Genomic DNA, 20,233 nt, shown 5'->3' with positions numbered 1-20,233 from the left:
GGAGGGAGGAAAAAGAAAAGGATGTGCTGCTCCTCCCACCCTTTTTAGCAGCACTAGAAGTTGCCCTGGTTACTTTACCTCACAACCCATTGGTGGAACCTATCACATGGCCGTGCCTAACTTCAGGGGTGGCCGGGAAATGTACTCTTTATTCCAGAAGGCCAAAGGCCCAGGCAAACTTCTCTTGCTATATAATAAGGGGAATCAGAGAGCAGATGAACCACCACTGGTCCCTGCCACATTGCCTGTACAGAGAGAGAACAAGTTGATGGGAACAGCCAAGGGATAGAAGAAGTGAGAGAAACAGCAGGTAGAGAGCCAGTTCGCATGAGGTATGTAGGAAGTCAGGAAACAGGCACTGAATGGAGTCTGCGTGTTGTGAGGAGTGGTGGCAGCCCTTGACTTGGGGTAAAAATATCATCTTGCCTTAGAATGAGGTGGACAGAGGGCATCCCCCCTCTGCCCCTGTCATTCAGTTTCAGATACAAGTTATCGCTGTCTTCTGAAGCCTCTATTAATCACACGTCTAGCAGTCACCTTCAAACACAGATCTCCAGTGGAAAACAGTATTTCAGGAAACATCTTACTATGTGGTTAATGTCCAGCCTTAGTTTAAAAGGTTTTTTTTTTTTAAGGTTTTTCTTCTTCTTATCTGTTGCCCAGGACGCTATCCTTTTGAACCTCTTATTTCTACTGCCTACCTGGTGAGACGTGTTGAGGGTTCCCAAGCCTGTCAGATAAATAGTAGTTGATACAGTGAAATATATTTGTTTCATATATATATATGTTTTTAAAGATTTTAGTTATTTATTTATTTGAGAGAGAGAGAGAGCATGAGTGGAGGAAGGCGTAGAGGGAGAGGGAGAAGCAGGCTCCTCTCCGCTGAGCAGGGCTTGATCCCAGGACCCTGGGACCATGACCTGAGCTGAAGGCAGATGCTTAACCAACTGAGCCACCCAGGCATCCATTGTTTCTGATATTTTATATGTAGAGAGGCATCTAGAGCACAGAGGAGGGACACTGTTGGTCAGATGTCTCCCGTGAATGGGCAGAGGCCAAGGTTTCCGCACAATAACTGGCTCTGTGGGCATCCTGACTCAACAGGGAATTGCAATTATGTTTCTATAGTAACTTTTTTCAATTCATTCATGGAAATTTATGATCGCTTATAAAAAGCAATGATGGCCATGGCTGTGTAATAATAGGCTTAGGTTTCTGGAACATCTGCTGAAGGGCAGGCCAGCTGGTCTCGTCAGCTGAACGTGAGGGCAAAATGCTTGAGGGTACAACAGAATCTGCTCTTCAAAGATTTAAGACAGAGCTGTAGCAGGCAACCCCAAAAGAATGTACGTGTTGGAGGAAACTCTTAGGTCAGCGGCAGGCAGACACACAGAAGTGTTTGGCTTATTAAGATAATTAAAAAATACGTGATCATATCTGAAAATCCCAGACCACAGAGAAATTCCACAAGAGAGGAAATACTTCCCAGGGTACAAATGACTATGCTAATAACAACACTTAGTCTGGTGGGCAGCAGGGAGGTCAGTGAAATAATGCAGGCATAGTACTCAGCCGAGGTTGGACAGGCAGGTTAGTTCGGTAAATATTAGCTATTGTTGTTAATGATTGATTTTTTTCCTTGTTTCCAGCTTGCAAGAGCACTGATTCTGGAAAACTAGGCCAGCGTTGGCTGATCATTGTTAGCAGGACATAAGCTGGCTTTGGGAAGCTCTGAGAGCCTTCATCCAGATAACCTAATTTGGAGCATGTTTGCTCGCAATGTCAGTACGAATGGTTGGATACAGAAAACCCAGCACGTTATTCAGATGTTTAGATGACACGGAGAAGTAGGAGTGTCTCTTCACTCAGTGTTGCCCCAAGAAAATATGGAAACACAATGTAATTTTGCATTGCCGTCTAGCTCCTTTCTTCAGACCCCTCCCCTTTTGTTTTAAATTAAAAAAAAAAGGGAGGCCTGGGTGGCTCAGCGGTTAGGCGTCTGCCTTTGGCTCAGGGCGTGATCCTGGAGTTCCTGGATCGAGTCCTATATCGGGCTCCCTGCATGGAACCTGCTTCTCTGCCTATGTCTCTGCCTCTCTCTCTCTCTCTCATGAATAAATAAATAAAATCTTAAAAAATAAATAAATAAATGTTTTAAAAAATAGGCTTTCCACCATGAGCGTGCCAGCTGGATTTGACCACCAGGGGGCAGGTATTGTAAACTCCTCTTTGTAATTCACCCAAAGCCGTGAAACATTCATCTCAATTATACACGTATGTCTTCTATCACCTATTGTAACAAAAATAAAAGGATTATTTTTTTGAGATTTTGTTTATTTATTCATGAAAGACACATAGAGAGAGGCAGAGACACAGGCAGAGGGAGAGGCAGGCTCCATGCAGGAAGCTTGATGTGGGACTGGATCCCGGGACCTCGGGATCACACCCTGAGCATCCCTAAAAGGATTATTTTTTTAAAAAAACGTAGCAAATGAAAATAGGAACCTCGAATGCATTTAAAGCACGTTCCATTTCATCAGAACATGTATATACTTTATCAGTTTTAGGAAGCATATTGTTTTACATTTTAATACCTCTGAAATTGGGATGCATCTCAAAATTGATTGGAATTTAGATGCCATAAAATATGGTAGCTATTCAATTTGGGATTAGCGTATTAAGGTTTTTAAATTCATACTCCATCAAAGCATGACATAGAATGCATATAAATTTGGATAGCCGGAGGCAAAATTGTTTAACATATTTATAATTTCTGACCCTAAATAAAATGAGAAATTATTAGACAAGATGTAGAAGAAAGTATGTGAAGACCATATGTGGTACTTTAGTCTCTCAAAGATGTTTGTGATTCAGAATCAAATGACATTTAATTTTCATTTAGGTTGTAGCATAGCTGCATTTAAATAATTACCAGCTGACATGAAAAGCAATGTACATCTACACGTTGCTAACTTGCTATGCTGTCTTTATTTTTTTTAAGATTTTTTATTTACTTATTTGAGAGAGAATGTGGAGGAGGGGCTAAGGAAGAAGGAGAAGCGGACACCCTGCTGAGCAGGAAGCCCCACACAGGGCTGGATCCCAAGACCCTGAGATCATGACCCCAGCCAAAGGCAGATGCTTAACCAACTAAGCCACCCAGGCAGGCGCCCCATAGCATTACCTTTATCTCACCTGGGGTGGTATCATCTTCCACCTCATGTCCTATTCTATTTATGGTGACTGTAATCTGCCCCAGTAGACCGGAAACTCCTGAGGAGCACATGATTCTCTTGCCTTCGTTCATCCCCAAACCCAGCAGTTGGAATGATGCTTTGGCTAAGGCAGTCTCTCAGTAGAGATGTGTTGCCTTGAATTGAATCAAACTAGAAGACAGCTAAAGTTCACCCTCTCGGATCATCTCTGATGCTGTCTTTAAAGCAGGAGGGACTCCCTGTGGCTGAATGACTAGCTGGGTGGCTGCAATGTCATGAAGTCAGTAAGCAGAGTTTGGAAGCATGGGGAGAAGTTGCTGTAGCAAATGACGCCTCACGTGGCCAGTTGATTGCAGTTTTAGCCATGCACATAGGAGTTCTCCAACAATCTTCCAGACTCAGCAGGAGAGAAGGGGCAAGATGAATGGAGGAAAGAGAAATACATCGGGGTGAACAAACTCTTTGAAAACGAGGTGCATGTCGAGCTCCTGGCATGTCAGATGCTGGGTGTTGCACTGCAGGTTGACAAGATGTTTCTTAATGATGGTGAAAATCTTCTGATTATATTTTCAGATATGGAACCTCCTAGAATCAAGTGCCCAAGTGTGAAGGAACGCATTGCTGAGCCCAATAAGCTGACAGTCCGGGTGTCCTGGGAGACCCCGGAGGGAAGAGACACAGCAGATGGCATCCTGACAGAGTAAGTGCAATGTGGCCGTGGGAAGGATGTTGCTTCTTTTATGAGAGACATTAGCTGGCCAGCGTGGGGAAGTGTGTCTGTGGGTCCATCTAGGCTATCGGAGTCAGTACGGCACTCCTCCAACAGTTCCTCGTTCGTGCTTTCTTTTTCTCCACCATCATCTTCAGGGCCTGACATACCGTATATTTTACTTCTGCACTTGTTTCTTGCCTGTCTCCACCATAGCATGTTTGGTGCCAGATCCCTAATGCCCAGAACCATGCATAGCACAGAGTCAGTAGTTGGTAAATATTTGCTGAAGGAAAGAAGGGAAGGGGGGGTGGTGGGAGGAAGAGGACACCACCTGGTTAACTCTGGGATAGAATCACCCCCACCTTGCCTGCCCAGGGTGCTCCTACTGAAGCCCGTAGGCCTTGCTAAGCCATCACCTACCTCCCTGGGAAGCCTCTGTGTCTCCCAGGTGGAGCCGAATGCTGCCTCCCTCATGCTCTGTGAGTATGGTTGAGTGCAGAACTCTTGTTTTTGGCAACTGCTTCTTTTAAAACCTGATTTTTTAGCTTTTTAAAAGATTTTATTTATTAATGAGAGGGGGGGCAGGCTCTCTACAAGGAGTCTGATGAGGGACTCGATCCCAGACTCTGAGATCATGCTCTGAGCCAAAGGGCCACGCATACCTAGCTTAGTTTTTTAAACTTGTGACTATATTAGGGGCACCTGAGTGGCACAACCAGTTGAGCGTTGACTCTTGGTTTTGGCCCAGGTCATGATCTCAGGGTCGTGGAATCAAGCCCCAGGTTGGGCTCCATGCTCAGTACAGAGTCTGCTTGAGATTCTCTCCCTCTACTTCTATCTCCCACCCCTGCTCTCTCTCTCTCTCTCTCTCTAAAGTAAATAAATAAATCTTTAAACTTGTGACTACATTGAACTCTTACAGAAGAAGCTTCTAAAAAAAGAATAGGGGTTCTTCTGTCTTCTTTCCGACCCTAACCCCATCCCCCAGCATTCCTCCAGAATGCTTTGTAAAAGGTGGGATTCCCTCAGGGAAAGTTTGGCTACATGCAATTCTAATTTAGCACCCGGGCCTGTACCCCTGCAGCTGTCCGCTTGCTTCCTGTTCTCTGGAGGCCACTACTTCATGTCAGCACATTCACATCCGTGCCTTAAAGTTCATGGCCCCATCAGACCAACCCACTTGCACATGCACTGTGGCCGAGGGATACCCCCGACTTGCTGCCTCTGAGCTACACCGCCGGGAAACCCTTGTTAGAATCCTGCCAACCTGGGCTGTGTGAGAGGAAATATTTTAAGCAATTACGGGCAATAAGAGAACATCTTCTAGAAAGATGTTGAGTCTTTCACCCCGAGCAAGGCATTTTGTTCCTGCATCCTGATCATTTCTCCCAGTAGCCATTCAGCCTGGATAGTATTACCAACTGTGGTCCTCCTTGGAACTCCTTAAAGGTAACATTTGGAGTATTATGAAAATTATTTCTTTGCTGTCATATGATCATGGCGCAAACCCCTATGGAGAACTTTTGGGCAACTGGGATTAAAAAGTAAGTCACAGTTGATATAAACAGGGATTGGATTTTGTTTATCTTGGAACCTTTGGGGCCTAGCACAACACCTGGCTCCGTCCCCAGCACACAATAGGTTCTCAGATCTTTACAATTGCAATTGCTATTGAAATCCTGTGTAATCAACACAGTGTCAGGTCACTAAATGACTGTTTGTCTAGCTAGGATATAGATCTTGGCATTTTTATGGGTCGCCTGTGTGTTATGGTTAGAAATGTGACAGTTTCAAAGAGTACCTTAGTAGCCTCCAGCCTTCTGTTCCAAGCAGCTGTCTGCTTCCAGAGTCCTACAGCCCCGAACCAGCAGAGGCTTGGAGCAGGAGGCTGTGGGGAGTGCACTCCAGACACAATGAAGAATTCAGGGAAGGCTGTCTTGTCCCCTTTTCAGCTCTCACTTGGGTTCTTTGCTTCTCCGGCATTTCTCTTGTCCAAGCTACTGTTCTGCGGTCCCCTTCTAAGAAGGAAAGTTCTAGAGAGCAAGTGCTTCCCGTGAGCTCCCTTATTTACTCCTGATGACTGTTACTTGCATGTCACAGATGAAACAGAGTCTCCAGGAGGTCAGCAGCCACTCATATTTGAAGTATGATCCCTCTCAGGTTTATCTGCATTTTAATTGTGCTTCAATTCGTACCTTATAAACACACACCCTGTCCACCTCTGTGGAAGGCTCTCTTCAGTGGTCACAGTGATAATTTCACACGTTCATTATTAGCAGGTAGTCTCATCATTGCTAAGAACTGTAGAGAGAAGGCAAATTAAATATCTGTTGGAAAACCAACCAACCACCCTGGCATTCAATCATGCCGTACCTCTTGGTGTTCTCATCAGACAGCCAAGAAAAGATTCTAGCTAGAGTTACCCTAGCTGTGTGATCTTGGGCTAGTTTCCTAACCTTTTGGTGCCTCAGTGTCTTCATCTGTGAAATGGAAATAATAATCCGTGTCTCACGGGGTTGTTTGGAGGATTACATAAACTAATATGTGTAAAATGCCTGAAACTGTGCCTAAAATATGTATATATAAGGTTTATGTAAGTGCAAAGGACTACTGTTATCATTGTTGTTGTTGTTGTTGTTGTTGTTGTTATCGTTGTTATCACTACATTAGGATAATCAAGGAATCATAATAAATGTGCCTTTTGCTCAGGAAAGACCTCCTTTGGACCGGAAAGAAAAAAACCAGAGACAAGTCTAGCACCCCCTGCAGGCCCAAATTGCGGATGACTGCTTGGATTATAGTCTGAAATGGTTTTCCTCACAGGAAATTCCCTCATCCTCCCCAAAGTGAGGCAGTTAAGGATTCCCCTGGAACAAAGGTGGGATCGGAAGAGGACTTAGGCCCTGGGTTCTTGGCCTGCCCCATCCTCTGTTCTACCTTCCAGTGAGAAAAATGAATCCAAACTTCCCAGGAATTGGCGACTCCCATGTTCTGGTCTCAAACTGCTCTTCCAAAGCAGAATAAAGCTCAGGAAAGTCGGCTCTTCAAGAAATCTTTGTTCTAGTCAGACTGGCCTAATGGCTGCCCCTCAGTATCTCCACATCCAGTACAGAGTGGGTACTCAACATATGCCCATAATGATCCCCTTTGATCATTAGGCCCACAGTGACCTAATTGTTGTTAGGCCTTTAATGATTACCTTTGGTGTTCCTGTTTTTTTTTTCTCCCCCTTTAAGTGTTATTCTGAAAGGCCTCCCCCCAGGCTCAAATTTTCCAGAAGGAGACCACAAGATCCAGTACACAGTCTATGACAGAGCTGAGAACAAGGGCATTTGCAAATTTCGAGTTAAAGTGAGAGGTAAGAATACTGCTGATTGGCTTTTTCCTCTCTTTACAAGAGCAAAGGGAAGCCGGCCCTTAAGCAAGAACCTTTGTGAATGCCCACTGCCATAGGGATATGTGCTGGCTTTGGATTAGCCCCTGATGATGAGGCTAGGGGAAGCGTGCCATCTTAATGCCTGAATTTCACAATACAAATCCGGATGAGGTTCAGTGCTGGCAGATTATTTAAGAAGTCTGAGAGCAGTAAGCTAGTCTCGCATGAGCCCATAGCTGGTTGTTCCAGAGGAATATTATTTCGATAACATTTTCATCCCTGGCCTTGGGTGACCAGCTAAAGCCTGTAAATCCTTTCTATAAAGGAGTTTAGGAGTCCCCTGGCTGGACCACCAGGAACCCATGTGCTTGGTATTGCAGAACCTTTGTTCTCCCTGAAAAAAAGACTTTTAGGATTTATTTTATGCCTCGTGGCTTGGGCAGCTAATTACTAACCATCTTTATTCTTTACTCGTCTGGGCCCAACCTCCTCATCTATAACACAGGGGCGTAAACTGCTTGATCCCAGTGGCCTCATTGGTAGGAGCAGTGACCACCCCAAGGCCCACCCAGTGTCCAGATAGCCACACCTGCCCCCTCACTCATTCACAGGCCAGCAGGGAAGCTTGACTGCAAAGCCTCTGTCTTCCCTGATGACTCTGCAGAGGGCAGCTCAGCACTGAGCCCCCTCTGGCCTTATGTCCTTACAGTCCGGCGCTGTGGCAAGCTCAACGCCCCGGAGAACGGTTACATGAAGTGCTCCAGCGACGGCGATAATTACGGGGCCACCTGTGAGTTCTCCTGCATCGGTGGCTACGAGCTACAGGGTAGCCCTGCCCGAGTCTGTCAGTCCAACCTGGCTTGGTCTGGCACGGAGCCCACCTGCGCAGGTATGAGCCCACCTGTGCAGCCCTCTCTCCAGCGAGCAGCAGAACCTGAAGACCCTTCAGTTCTGAATCCCAGTACAGGGAGGGAGGATTTCGTTCCATACACTTTGACAGGTGCCGTGCCACTCCTCTTCATCTGCTGGGTGAAAACGGTCCTCACATTTCTAGGACAGCTCATCTCATCCACCCTCCTCCTTTGCCCCTGTCCATCTTCTCATTTCTCTTTCATGTCCTCTAAGGAGGAAACCGGAGGTGGGAACCCAGGGCCCCACCATCAGCGACTGTGAATCAGCGGAGTCTGCTTTAGGTACCCTGTTCTTCCCTCCTACAAATGTAAGGGTCTTTTTGTGCAAAGCCAGGACACTACTGTGAACAGACAGCAGAATGCCTGCTTTGTCGCACTGGCTTGAAAGTCACACAGACCTTTGGGCATTCAGGATGTTTCCTCCTAATGTCAAATGAGGAAGATAATACCTTGAGTTGTTGTAAGGATTAAATGAGGTTACCCATTGAACAGTGGAATAGAGCGGTGCCTGGCACAGGTAAGTGCCCAGTGCAGGTCAGCTCTTATTACCAAGGAACACAAATTGGGCTGGGTAGTGATGGTGTAAAATTTGGACTAGTAAGAAAATTCTGGGCTTATCTTTTATTTATGTACTCCACACTTTCCCCCCTCATTTCATGGTACTTTATCATCTTTTTGCTTTCTCTTTAACCCCAGCCTTTCAGAATTGGGTGAGAGAGAGGCACACATGTAGAGCATCAGCTAAATGTCCAAGGTTCTTCAGTTTCATACATTACAGTAGAAAGAACAGGGGCGCCTGGGTGGCTCGGTCAGTTGGGCATCTGCCTTTGGCTCCAATCATGATTCCCAGGGTCTGGGATCGAGTCCCCCATGGGGCTCCCTGCTTGGTGGGGAGCCTGCTTCTCTCTCCCTCTGCTGCTCTCTGTCAAATAAACAAAATCTTTAAAAAAATACTAGAGAGAGCATACCTCTTTCCCTGTCTCACTTCCTGAGGCAGGGAAAGTAATGCCCCTCCCCCAAAGATGTTCACGTCTTAATCCCTGGGCCCTGTGACTATGTTACCTTACGTGGCAAAAGGGACTTTGCAGAGGTAATCAAGTTAAAGGTCTTGAGATGCAGAGGGCAGCTTGGATTCTCCAGGTGGGCTCAGTATAATCACGAGGGTCCTTATAAGAAGGGGGCAGAGGGAAGAGAGAGGTGAAGATGCCACACTGCTGACTTTGAAGATGTAAGAAAGGCCACAAACCAGGTGACAAAGGTGGCCTCTAGATGCTGGCAAAGGCAAGGAAACAAATCCTTCCCTAGAGCTCTGGGGGGAGGGCAGGTCAGGCCTGGCAACACTGATTTTAGCCCAGTAAAACCCATTTGAAATTTCCCACTGCTGGGGCTGCAGGAAAATTTGTGTGTGTTAAGCCCCTGGATTTATGGTGATCTGTGATAGCAGCAAGAGGAAACTAATATACTTCCCCATTCCCTGACCCGGTGCTTCTTGAAACCATCTCCCAAATAAACAACTTACAACTGGGGTACCTGGGTGGCTCAGTAGGTTCAGAGGCTGACTCTTAACTTTGGCTTGGGATCCTGGAATTGAGCCCCACCTCAGGCTCCGTGATCGGCAGGGGGCGGGGGGTGGGGGGGCAGCTTGGGGGCGTCTGCCTGAGATAGTCTTTCTCTCTCTTCCCCCCCATTTATCCCTCCCCCCACTCGCATGAGCATGCTCACTGTCTAATAAAATCTTAAACCCCACACCTGAAATTTTATCTTGGAGTTTACTTCTTCTGCATTCGCGTATGCTGTGTCCTCACAGGCTATGGTGAACCAGAACAAGTAGAGGGTTTCTCATCCATCTGGCCATTTCTCATTCCAGCCATGAATGTCAATGTGGGTGTCAGAACAGCAGCTGCACTTCTGGATCAGTTTTATGAGAAAAGGAGACTCCTCATTGTGTCCACACCCACAGCCCGGAACCTTCTTTACAGGCTGCAGTTGGGGATGCTGCAGGTGAGTCCTTGCAGCCGGGCCCAGCTTGGGGAGGAGACCACTAACAGGAAGGGCCCGGTGATTTCATTAAAAGCAAAGGCCAGATTCAGTGCTTCATCTATTTACTGTGAACTCCGGGAACTGGAGCTTTAGAGCTACCACCGTTCATTTCTGGTTCTAGGGCATAACCTGATTACCATCAACTCCCCAGAGCTAACTCAATTGTCTTCCATCTAATATGGTTTCTTTGTCTTTGCTAGTCAGAGTAATCGACCTGCTGTGCAGGCCCAGCTAACGCGGTCTTTGTTGAACCTGTCCAGGATATGCCTGTGCTCAGGGCCATCACTCAGTTGTTTGAGAGGCTGGCTCAAGGGACGAGGGGATTCCAGGAGCCTTCAGGTCCCAGGCCCTACCCCAGGGAGCTTCCCCCACTCTCGGAGCTCCTCGGAGTCCTTAAGACCAGTGGTTTTCCAAGTGTGGTCTGTGGACCAGCAGCATCAGCGTCACCTGGGAGCTTGTTAGAAATCCAAATTCCACTCCATCCCAGACCTGCTGGGTCTAATCTACATTTTAACAAGACCTCCAGAAGAATCTTCAGCAACTGAAAGTTGGAGGCATCCTTCTCAGCTGTGGAAATTTGATAGCTACAAAATGAGGCAACCAGAGCCTTTTGGAGAAAAAAAAAAATAGAAACAGACAAGGATCGAACTAGAACTTGCTAGATTTTGTCCAGAAGCTGGTTTGCAATAAGGGCGGCCAACCTGGGGCAGCCAGGGTGGCTCAGCGGTTTAGCGCTGCCTTCGGCCCAGGGTGTGATCCTGGAGACCTGGGATCGAGTCCCATGTCGGGCTCCCTGCATAGAGCCTGCTCCTCCCTCTGCCTGTGTCTCAGCCTCTCTCTCTCCCCCTATGTCTCTGTCGCTCATGAATAAATAAATCTTAAAAAAAAAATAAGGGCGGCCAACCTGACCATATGCAAAAGAGGTAGGATGCTCTGCTGGGTCAGAGACACGGTGCTGCACGCATTTTAGAAAAGCATTTCATCTACTATGGTGAATAAAAATAAGACTAAATGCTCAAAACAATCTTGGTTTAGGGATGCTTGGGTGGCTCATTCAGCTGAGCGTCCGACTCTTGATTTCAGCTCAGGTCATGATCTCAGGGTCCTGAGATCAAGCCCCATGTTGAACCCTGAGTCAGCTCTGTGCTCAGGGTGGAATCTGCACGGGATTTTTTTTCTCTGCTTCCTCTGCCCCTTCCCCTGCTGGTGCTCGCTTGCTCGTGTGTACTCTCTCCCTCTCTGAATACAATCTTTAAAAAAACAATGTTGGTTTAATCAAACGCTACAATTTTACTTCTCATTTCAGCATTTATACAATGAATAAATTGTATTCATTTCCATGTACTGGAAAGGCTTCCCCTAAACTCTGAAGAACCATGCAAAATTTTGTATTTTTTTAAATTTAAATTCAATTTGCCAACATATCGCATAACACCCAGTGTTCATCTCATGTGCCCTCCTTAATGATGGGAACTCCATTCACTACATCTTTGCTCTCAGTCCCTGCCACATTCCCTCCCTCCATCTTTGTGTCCCCCGGGGTCCCCAGTGGGACTTGCTTTTTCACGTATCACAAGGCTGTATGACCCCACTGTGTGGGAAATTTGGCCTTGCAGGCTGTACATACCACGCAAGCATACATTTCCTGATTTCTTAATTTTGTAGAAAAATGAATAAACCAGGCAACTTTTCCTCTATGTTGGCGAACTATCACTTTTGCAAGTGAAATTTGATTGGAACACAGCCACACTCTTTCATCTGTGCACTGTCTATGGCTGCTTTTGCACTACGGTGGCACAGTTGAATAGTTAGGATACAGACCATCCAGCCCCGGAAGCCTAACATATTTACTATCTGGACCTTAACTAAAAAATGTTTGCTGTCTCCCACCTGACTCTATCCCATCCTTTTGGGTACTTGCTAAATTGCTAATTAAATCATTGTGATGCCAGTAGGCAGAGTCCAAGGACTCAGAGTGGGGTCCCTCAGGACCAACCAAGAGGGTCCCTGTCCGTACACAGGATCGAAATCAAATGCAAGCCAGCAGGAGGTGAAAGTGGAGTTTATAGAAGGTGTAGAGAGAATGCACGTAGAGTGCCTGGGGAGATTCAGAAAGGAAAAGAGATGGAGGCCCGCCTTTGTTCGGGGTCTGGGGATTTTATTGAGGACGTGGACTGGTGTATGTGGCTTCTCAGGCATCCAGGAACCAGTTAGAACAAAGATGAGGGCCCAGGTGTTATTCCTTGGAGCTGGGGTGGGGCGTTTTGGCGTCCAGATGTCCAGTGTCGCTGGTCTAGAATATGTATAGAAGGGCTGCCTCTGGTCATCCTCCCCGGGGCCTTCCTTAGATGTTATCTGTTTGAAAGAAGTCATTAGGGGCACCTGGGTGGCTCAGCAGTTGAGCATCTGCCTTCGGCTCAGGATGTGATCCTGGGGTTCTGGAATCGAGTCCCACATCGGGCTCCCCGAGTGGAAGCCTTCTTCTTCCTCTACCTATGCCTCTGCCTCTCTGTGTGTCTCTCATGAATAAATAAATAAAATCTTTAGGGGAAAAAGTCATTAACTCCTCATCCCTTACCAGGAGGACCTATACTATTTGCATTATAAGGCACATGTGAAGTGGGGGGAAAAGGAGCAAAAAGCAGATTTTAATGGACCCCTTCAGTTTGCCTCTCTCAGTTGGCTAAGATATTTGGTATCCAGGTGTTTCTATGTGACCTCCCCCACAATATATTTACATAGACATTTTAACTGGAGCCTTCAAGGAAAGGTTTGATTGACATAGGTGGTTCAGTTAGAATAATAAAAATACATATTTTTATCCTTTTTACCAATTCCATCACCTTACAGAAGATGACTTCAGTGAATTGTGGTAAAATACTTGGTTGTTGGGAGCGGTCCCGCAGTGCGAGGCAAGGTTCCAAGTTGAGCCAAAGCTCCTTGTCGTCCCTAGCCAACCCGCAGTCCTGCGGCGCGAGGCAGGGTTCTGGGTTGAGCAAAGGCTCCTTGTCATACCTGGCCAACCTGCTGGGGCTGCACCTAGCTCTTCCCCCTTATGGAAGTAAATGTACATATTTGCTTCTCCTTTAAAATGTTATCGAGACAAGTTCCCATAAAGTAAGCAAGAAGGTGGCCTGACACATGACCACCTTGGCAGACATTACTTAATAAACAAACTTCACTGTTTAGTCTATATGTGGCCTTCATGCTCTATTGCTTAAACAAATAACAGGTGTCAGTCTTTTTTTTTTTCTTTTTACAGGTGTCAGTCTTAAAAACAATGTATGTTTGTGCGTGAGATGTACTTCTCCTTAAAGAAATAAGCTGCCTGCTTACAGAGGCTATATAAACTCTACATGCAAAAATAAAGCTTGTCCATTGTAGCCATCAGCTGCATGGAACCTCCTATCCCATGAACTTTTAGTCTCTTGTTTCTTTCTCATCCCCTTGCCCTCGGTTCCTGAATCCGGACCTTCTCGCGCCGGCCGCGACAAGTGGCGCCCGAACAGGGACAACAGGGAGCTTTGGCTCAACTTGGAACCCTGCCTCGCGCCGCAGGACTGCGGGTTGGCTAGGGACGACAAGGAGCTTTGGCTCAACTTGGAACCTTGCCTCGCACTGCGGGACCGCTCCCAACACTTGGTGTTATAGTAACTTAGCAGTTTAAATTTTTCTTTCCCTATTTAATCAGATTCATCATATTTTTTTTACTGTTCCCAGTTACCATCACTGTTCCTGATGTGACCTCCTAGCATATGGTTGAAGGTGCCACATCCCCAAGACACTTGCCAGGGGCTGACTCATGGGGCTAGAATTTTCTTTTTCCCTCTCTTTTTAAATGGAATATCATTGACACCTGGGTGGCTCAGTCAGTTAAGCATCTGACTCTTGGTTTCAGCTCAGGTCATGATCTCAGGGTCCTGGGATCAAGCTCCTTGTTGGGCTCCACACTCAGTGCAGAATCTGTTTGAGATTCTCTCCCTCTTCTTCTACTCTGCCCCCACTCACTTGCTTGTTCTCTCTCATATAAATTAATTTAATTAATAAATAAAAATTTTAAAATAAATTTAAAAAGTGAGGTTATCATTGACTTGTAACATTAGTTTTAGTAGTACATCATAAGTCAATATGTATATGTATTACAGAAGATCATCACAATATTCCAGTGAGCATCTGTCACCAAACCTAGATATACATTTTTTATAAGCACTTTTAAAATCCACTCTCCTAGCTACTTTCAAATAGGCAATAGAGTCTCATTAACTATAGTCACCATGCTGTACATTACATACTTGAGACTTTTTATAACTTGAAAGTTGCACCTTTTGGCCCTCTTCACCCACTTTGCCCATCTTCCCACCCCTGCCTCATGAAGACATGTCTATTCGCTATATCCATGAGATCACTTTTTGGTTTTGTTGTCTTTTTCAGTTTTTGTAGATTCCACATTAGAAGTAAGATCATATGGTATTTGTTTTTCTGTCTCATTTATTTCACTCACCATAATGATCCCAGGGACCAACCATGCTGTTGGAAATGGGAAGATCTCATTCTTTTCTATGACTCAATAATCCACTGTGTACATATATCACATTTTCTTTATCCATTCATCCATTGATGGAAAATTAGGTTGTTTCCAGGTCTTGGATATTGTCAATAATGCTGTGGTGACCATGGAAGTGCAGATATCTTTTGATAGTGTTTTGTTTTCTTCAGACAAATTCCCAGAAGTGGAATTGATGGATCAGATAGTAGTTATATTCTTAACTTTTTGAGGAACCTCCATACTGTTCTCCATCGCGGCTGTACCACATTCCCACCAACAGTGCACAATGGGTTCCCTTTCCTCCACATCCTCACCAGCACTTATTCCTTGTGTTTTTGATTTTGGCCGTTCTGACAGGTGTGAGGTGGTATCTCATTGTGGTTTTGATTTGCATTTCTCTGAAGATGAGTGAAGTTGAGCATCTTTACATGTGTCTCTTGGCCATCTGTATGTTGTCTTTGGAAAAACTTGTGTTCATGTCTTCTGCCCATTTTTTAATTAGATTGTTTTGCTATTGAATTGTAGGTGTTCTTTATATATTTTGGATATTAACCCCGATCAGATAAATGATTTATAAATATTTTCTCTCATTCAGCAGGTTACATGTTGATTTTATTGATAGATTCCTTTGATGTGCAGAGCTTTTGGGTTTGTACTCGTTTTTTTTTTTTTGCCTTTTAAAAAATTTTAATTGTAGTATAATTACAGTAGTATACATACAGTGTTATATTAATTTTAGGTGTACAATATAGTGATTTAACAATTATATACATTACTCAGTGCTCGTCCTGGTAAGTATATCCTTTAATTCCCATCAACTATTTCACACACCCCCATCCACCTCCCCTCTGGTAACCATCAGTTCTCTATAAGAGAACCATCAGTTCTCCCTTAACCATCAGTTAAGGGTCTGTTTTTTGGTTTGTCTCTTTTTTGTTTGTCTTGTTTCTTAAATTCCAAATAGAAGTGAAATCGTATGATATTTGTCATTCCCTAATTTATTTCACTTAGAGCATTATACCCTCTGGATCCATACATGTTGCTGAAAATGGCAAGATTCCACTCTTATTTATGGCTAATATTCCATTTTATACATCTATCTATCCATATCCATATATATGCATACATATATATGTGAAATGTATTTATATATGTATTATATTCCATTATATATATCTATATATCTATCTCACATCTTCATTTTCCATTCATCTATTGATGGACATATGGTTTGCTTCCAGAATTTGGCCATAGTATATAATGCTGCAATAAACACAGGGGTGCTTATATCTTTTTGAATTAGTGTTTTCATATTCCTCAGGTAAATACCCAGTAGTGGAATTAGTGGATTGCATGGTAATCCTATTTTTAATTTTTTGAGGAACCTCCATACTGTTTTCCACAGTGGCTGAACCAGTTTACATTACCACCAACAGTGCACAAGGGAATTTCCTTTTTCCTACATCCTTGTCAACACTTGTTTTTTGTGGTTTTGATTTTAGCCATCTGACAGATGTGAAGTGATATCTCATTGTAGTTTTGATTTGCATTCCCCTGAAGAGTGATATTGAGCATCTTTTCATGTTTCTCTTGGCCATCTGTATGTTGTCTTTGGAAAAACTTGTGTTCATGTCTTCTGCCCATTTTTTAATTGGATTATTTGGGTTTTGGTGTTTTTGTCATGAATTGATATTGTACTTTGTCAAATTCTTTTTCTTTATCTGTGGAGGTAACAATATGGTTTTAATACTTCGTCTCATTGACATGATGTATCACATTGATTTGTGAGTATCAAACCATCCTTGCATCCCAGGAATAAATCTCACTTGATGATGGTGAATGATTTTTTTTCATGTATCCTTGGATTTGGTTTGCTAATATTTTGTTGAGAATCTTTGCATCAATTTTCATCAGATACTGGCCTATACTTCTTTTTTGTGGTGTCTTTATCTGGTTTAGGCATTATATTAATGCTGGCCTCATGGAGTGAATTTGGAAGCTTTCCCACTGCATTATTTTTTGGAATATTTTGAGAAGAATAGGCATTAACACTTCTTTAAATGTTTGGTAGGATTCATCTATGAACTCATCTGGCCCTAGACTTTTGTTTCTTGGGAATTTTTTGATTACTTATTCAGTTGTATTGCTGGTTACCAGTCTTTTTAATTTTCTGTTTCTTCTTGATTCAGTTTTGGGACATCCCATGTTTCTAGTAATTTCTTCATTTCTCTAGGTTGTTCAATTTCTTGGCATATATTTTTTGTAATATTCTCTAAATGATTGTTTTTTTTCCTGTGGTGTTGGTTGTTATTTCTCCCCCATGATTTTTGCTTTTGAGTCCTCTCTCCATTGGTTTTGATTAATCTGGCTAAAGGTTTATAAGTTTAGTTGATATTTTCAAAGAATTGGCTTCTGGTTTCATTGATCTGTTCTATTGGGTATTTTTAGGTTGTATTTCATTTATTTCCACTCCAGTCTTTATTATTTCTTTCCTTCTACTGGTTTTGAGTTTTGTTTGTTCTTTTTCTGGCTCCTTTAGCTGTAAGGCTAGGTTGTTTGAAATTTTTTTCTTGCTTCTTGAGGTAGGTCTGCACTTCTATCTACTTCCCTCTTAGAAGAGCTTTTGCTGCATCCCAAAGACATTGGACCATTGTGTTATTTTCATATGTCACCCATTATTTTGTCATTTCCTCTTTGATTTCTTTCTTGACCCATTTATTGTTTAGTAGTGTGTCATTTAACCTCCATGTATTTGTTTCTTTCCAGATTTTTTCTTATAGTTGATTTCAAGTTTCATAATGTTGTGGTCAGAAAAGGTGCATGGTATGACCTCAATCTTTTTGAATTTGTGAGACTTGGTTTTGTGTCATGACTTGTGATCTACTCTGGAGAGTGTTCTATGTACACTTGAAAAGAATATGTATTCTGCAGTTTTAGGATGGAATGTTCTGAATATATCTGTTGATTCATCTGGTCCAATGTGTCATTGAAACCCACTGTTTCCTTGTTGATTTTTTTTTCTGTTTGGTTGAATTAGCCATTGATGTAATGGGGTGTGAAAGCCCGCTACCATTATTGTATTCTTATCGATTACTTACTTTATGTTTGTTATTAGCTGCTTTATGTATTTGGGTGCTCCCATGTTGGATGCATAAATATTTAAAAATTATTATATCTTCTTGTTGGATTGTCCCCTTTATAATTATATAGTGTCCTTCTTTGTCTCTCATTACAGTCTTTGTTTTAATGTCTATGTTGTCTCATAAAAGTATTGCTACAATGGCTTTCTTTTTACTTCCATTTGCATGATAAATTTTTTTCCATCCCTTCACTTTCAATTTGCATTTGTCTTTAGGTCTCAAATGAGTCTCTGGTAGGCAGCATATACACGAGTCATTTTTTAATCCATTCTTAAACCCTATATCTTTTGATTGGAGTGGTTAGTCCATTTACATTCAATCTTATTTTTGATAGGTGTGTACTTACTGCCATTTTGTTACTTCTTTTATGGCATTCTTCTCTGTTCCTTTCTTCCTTTGCTCTCTTTTCTCATGGTAAGTTGGCTTTCTTTAGTGATATACTTGGATTCTTTTTATTTTTTGCATGTGTATTTCTGGGGTTTTGTGTTTGTGGTCACCATTGGACTTAATATATAACATCTATGCATACTAAGTTGATGTTTCCTTAAGTTTGAATCCATTCTATAAGTACTCTTCTCCTCTCCAACCCCCAGTCTGTCTGGTATGTGGTGTCAAACTCTGCATCCTTTGATCTTGTGAGTCCCTTGACTGATTTTTATAATTTAATTTTACTACTTTTGCGCTTCCTACTTTTCTTACTCCTGCTTATGGTCCTTCCTTTCCACTTAAAAGATTCCTTTTTTAACATTTCTTGTAAAACTAGTTCAGTAATGGATTCCTTTAACTTCTGTTTGTCTAGGAGCCTCTTTTGTCTCCTCTATTCTGAATGATAGCCTCACTGGAAGAGTGTTCTTGGTTGTAGGTTTTCCCCTTTCAGCACTTTGAATATGTCATGACACTCTTTTGGACTGCAAGGTTTCTGCTGAAAAATCACCTGATAACCGTATGGGATTTCCCTTCTATGTAATGGTTTTCTTTTCTCTTGCTGCTTTTAAAATTCTCTATCACTGCTTTTTGCCATTTTCATTACTGTTTCTTGGTGTGGACTCCCTTAGGTTGATTTTGTTGGGGGCTTTTTGTGCCCCCTGAATCTGGATTTGTTTCCTCCTCTAGCTTCATGAAGTTTTCAGCTCTTTCTTCATATAAATTTTCTGCCCCTTTTTCTTCTGGAATCCCTATAACACAAATGTTACTCTGCTTAATGGTGTTGCTGAGTTCCCTTAATCTATTTTCATTCTTTATTCTTTTTTCTTTCCTATTCTGCTTGATTGCTTTTCTTTAAAAAAAATTTTATTTACTTATTCATGAGAGACAGAGAGACAGAGAGAGAGAGAGAGAGAGAGAGACAGGCAGAGGGAGAAGCAGGCTCCATGCAGGGGGCCTGATGTGGGACTCAATCCTGGAACTCCAGGATCATGCCCTGAGCTGAAGGTAGCCGCTCAACTGCTGAGCCACCGAGGCATCCCAAGCTTGATTGCTTTTCATTACTCTATCTTCCAGGTTGCTGATGTGTTCTTCTGCTTCCTGTAGTCTATTTATTTCATCAAGCATATTGTTAATTTCAATTGAGTTCTTCATCTCTGATTGGTTCTTTTTTATGTTTTCCTTCTCTTTGTTGAGGGCCTCACTGAGGTCCTCCACTCTTAAGTCCGTGAGTATTTTTATAACCATTACTTAAAATTTTCTATTAGGCATATTTATTTTAGTGTTCTTGCTGTGATTTTTTTCTTATTCTTTAATTTGGGACCTATTCCTCTGTCTCCTCATTTTGCCTAACTTTCTGTGTCTGTTTATGTGTTAAGAAAGTTGGATATATCTCTTGCTCTTCGTAGTGCCCTGCGTGCAATGTACCCTGTTTACCAGAACCTGTTTGCCTGTTGGGGGCAGGATTTGGTTCCTGTGTTATTATAGGGCCAGTCTGGGGTCATCTTGGGCTTGAGTTGGGTCAGATCAGACATTTGCACCAAACTGCAGGGTACTCTCCATGTGTTAGACACTGAGAAGCTCTCATTGGTAGATGGCACCTGCAGTCAGGCCAAATGTCTGCTCCTAGTCCACTGCTGGGGCCAAAGTTGAACTGGTACTTGTGGTTTTCTTCGCCTGTCCCCAGGGCAGGAGACACTTTGGGGGTGGTGCTGGCCCCTGTTGGGGTGGCTTGGACACTGCTGCACTTGGGGCACCACTTTGGATGGACTCCTGTCAAGGGTGTGGTGGAGGGGTGGGTCCATAGGAGAACATGGAGGGTGGGGGGAGAGGGGCGCAGTGCCAGCAAAGTGCCAGGGCCCACTGTTAG

General features: G+C 43.5%; 1 protein-coding gene across 3 annotated transcripts in view; it reads left to right on the top strand.

The window, feature by feature from the left end:
* Positions 1-20,233, top strand: part of SRPX (sushi repeat containing protein X-linked) — a 116,437-nt gene that overhangs the window by 70,130 nt on the left and 26,074 nt on the right. For all 3 annotated transcript variants that reach the window (XM_055337721.1, XM_055337720.1, XM_055337722.1), the window contains 4 exons: positions 3,789-3,915; positions 7,164-7,285; positions 8,013-8,192; positions 10,082-10,215. In XM_055337721.1, coding sequence (XP_055193696.1) covers positions 3,789-3,915; positions 7,164-7,285; positions 8,013-8,192; positions 10,082-10,215 — 563 coding nt within the window. The remainder of the gene's footprint in view (positions 1-3,788; positions 3,916-7,163; positions 7,286-8,012; positions 8,193-10,081; positions 10,216-20,233) is intronic.

Source organism: Nyctereutes procyonoides, unplaced genomic scaffold, assembly GCF_905146905.1.
Source record: "Nyctereutes procyonoides isolate TBG_1078 unplaced genomic scaffold, NYPRO_anot_genome, whole genome shotgun sequence".
Classification (NCBI taxonomy): domain Eukaryota; kingdom Metazoa; phylum Chordata; class Mammalia; order Carnivora; family Canidae; genus Nyctereutes; species Nyctereutes procyonoides.
Note: the sequence above shows the minus strand (reverse complement) of the source record. Positions and strands in the feature narration are given on the sequence as shown.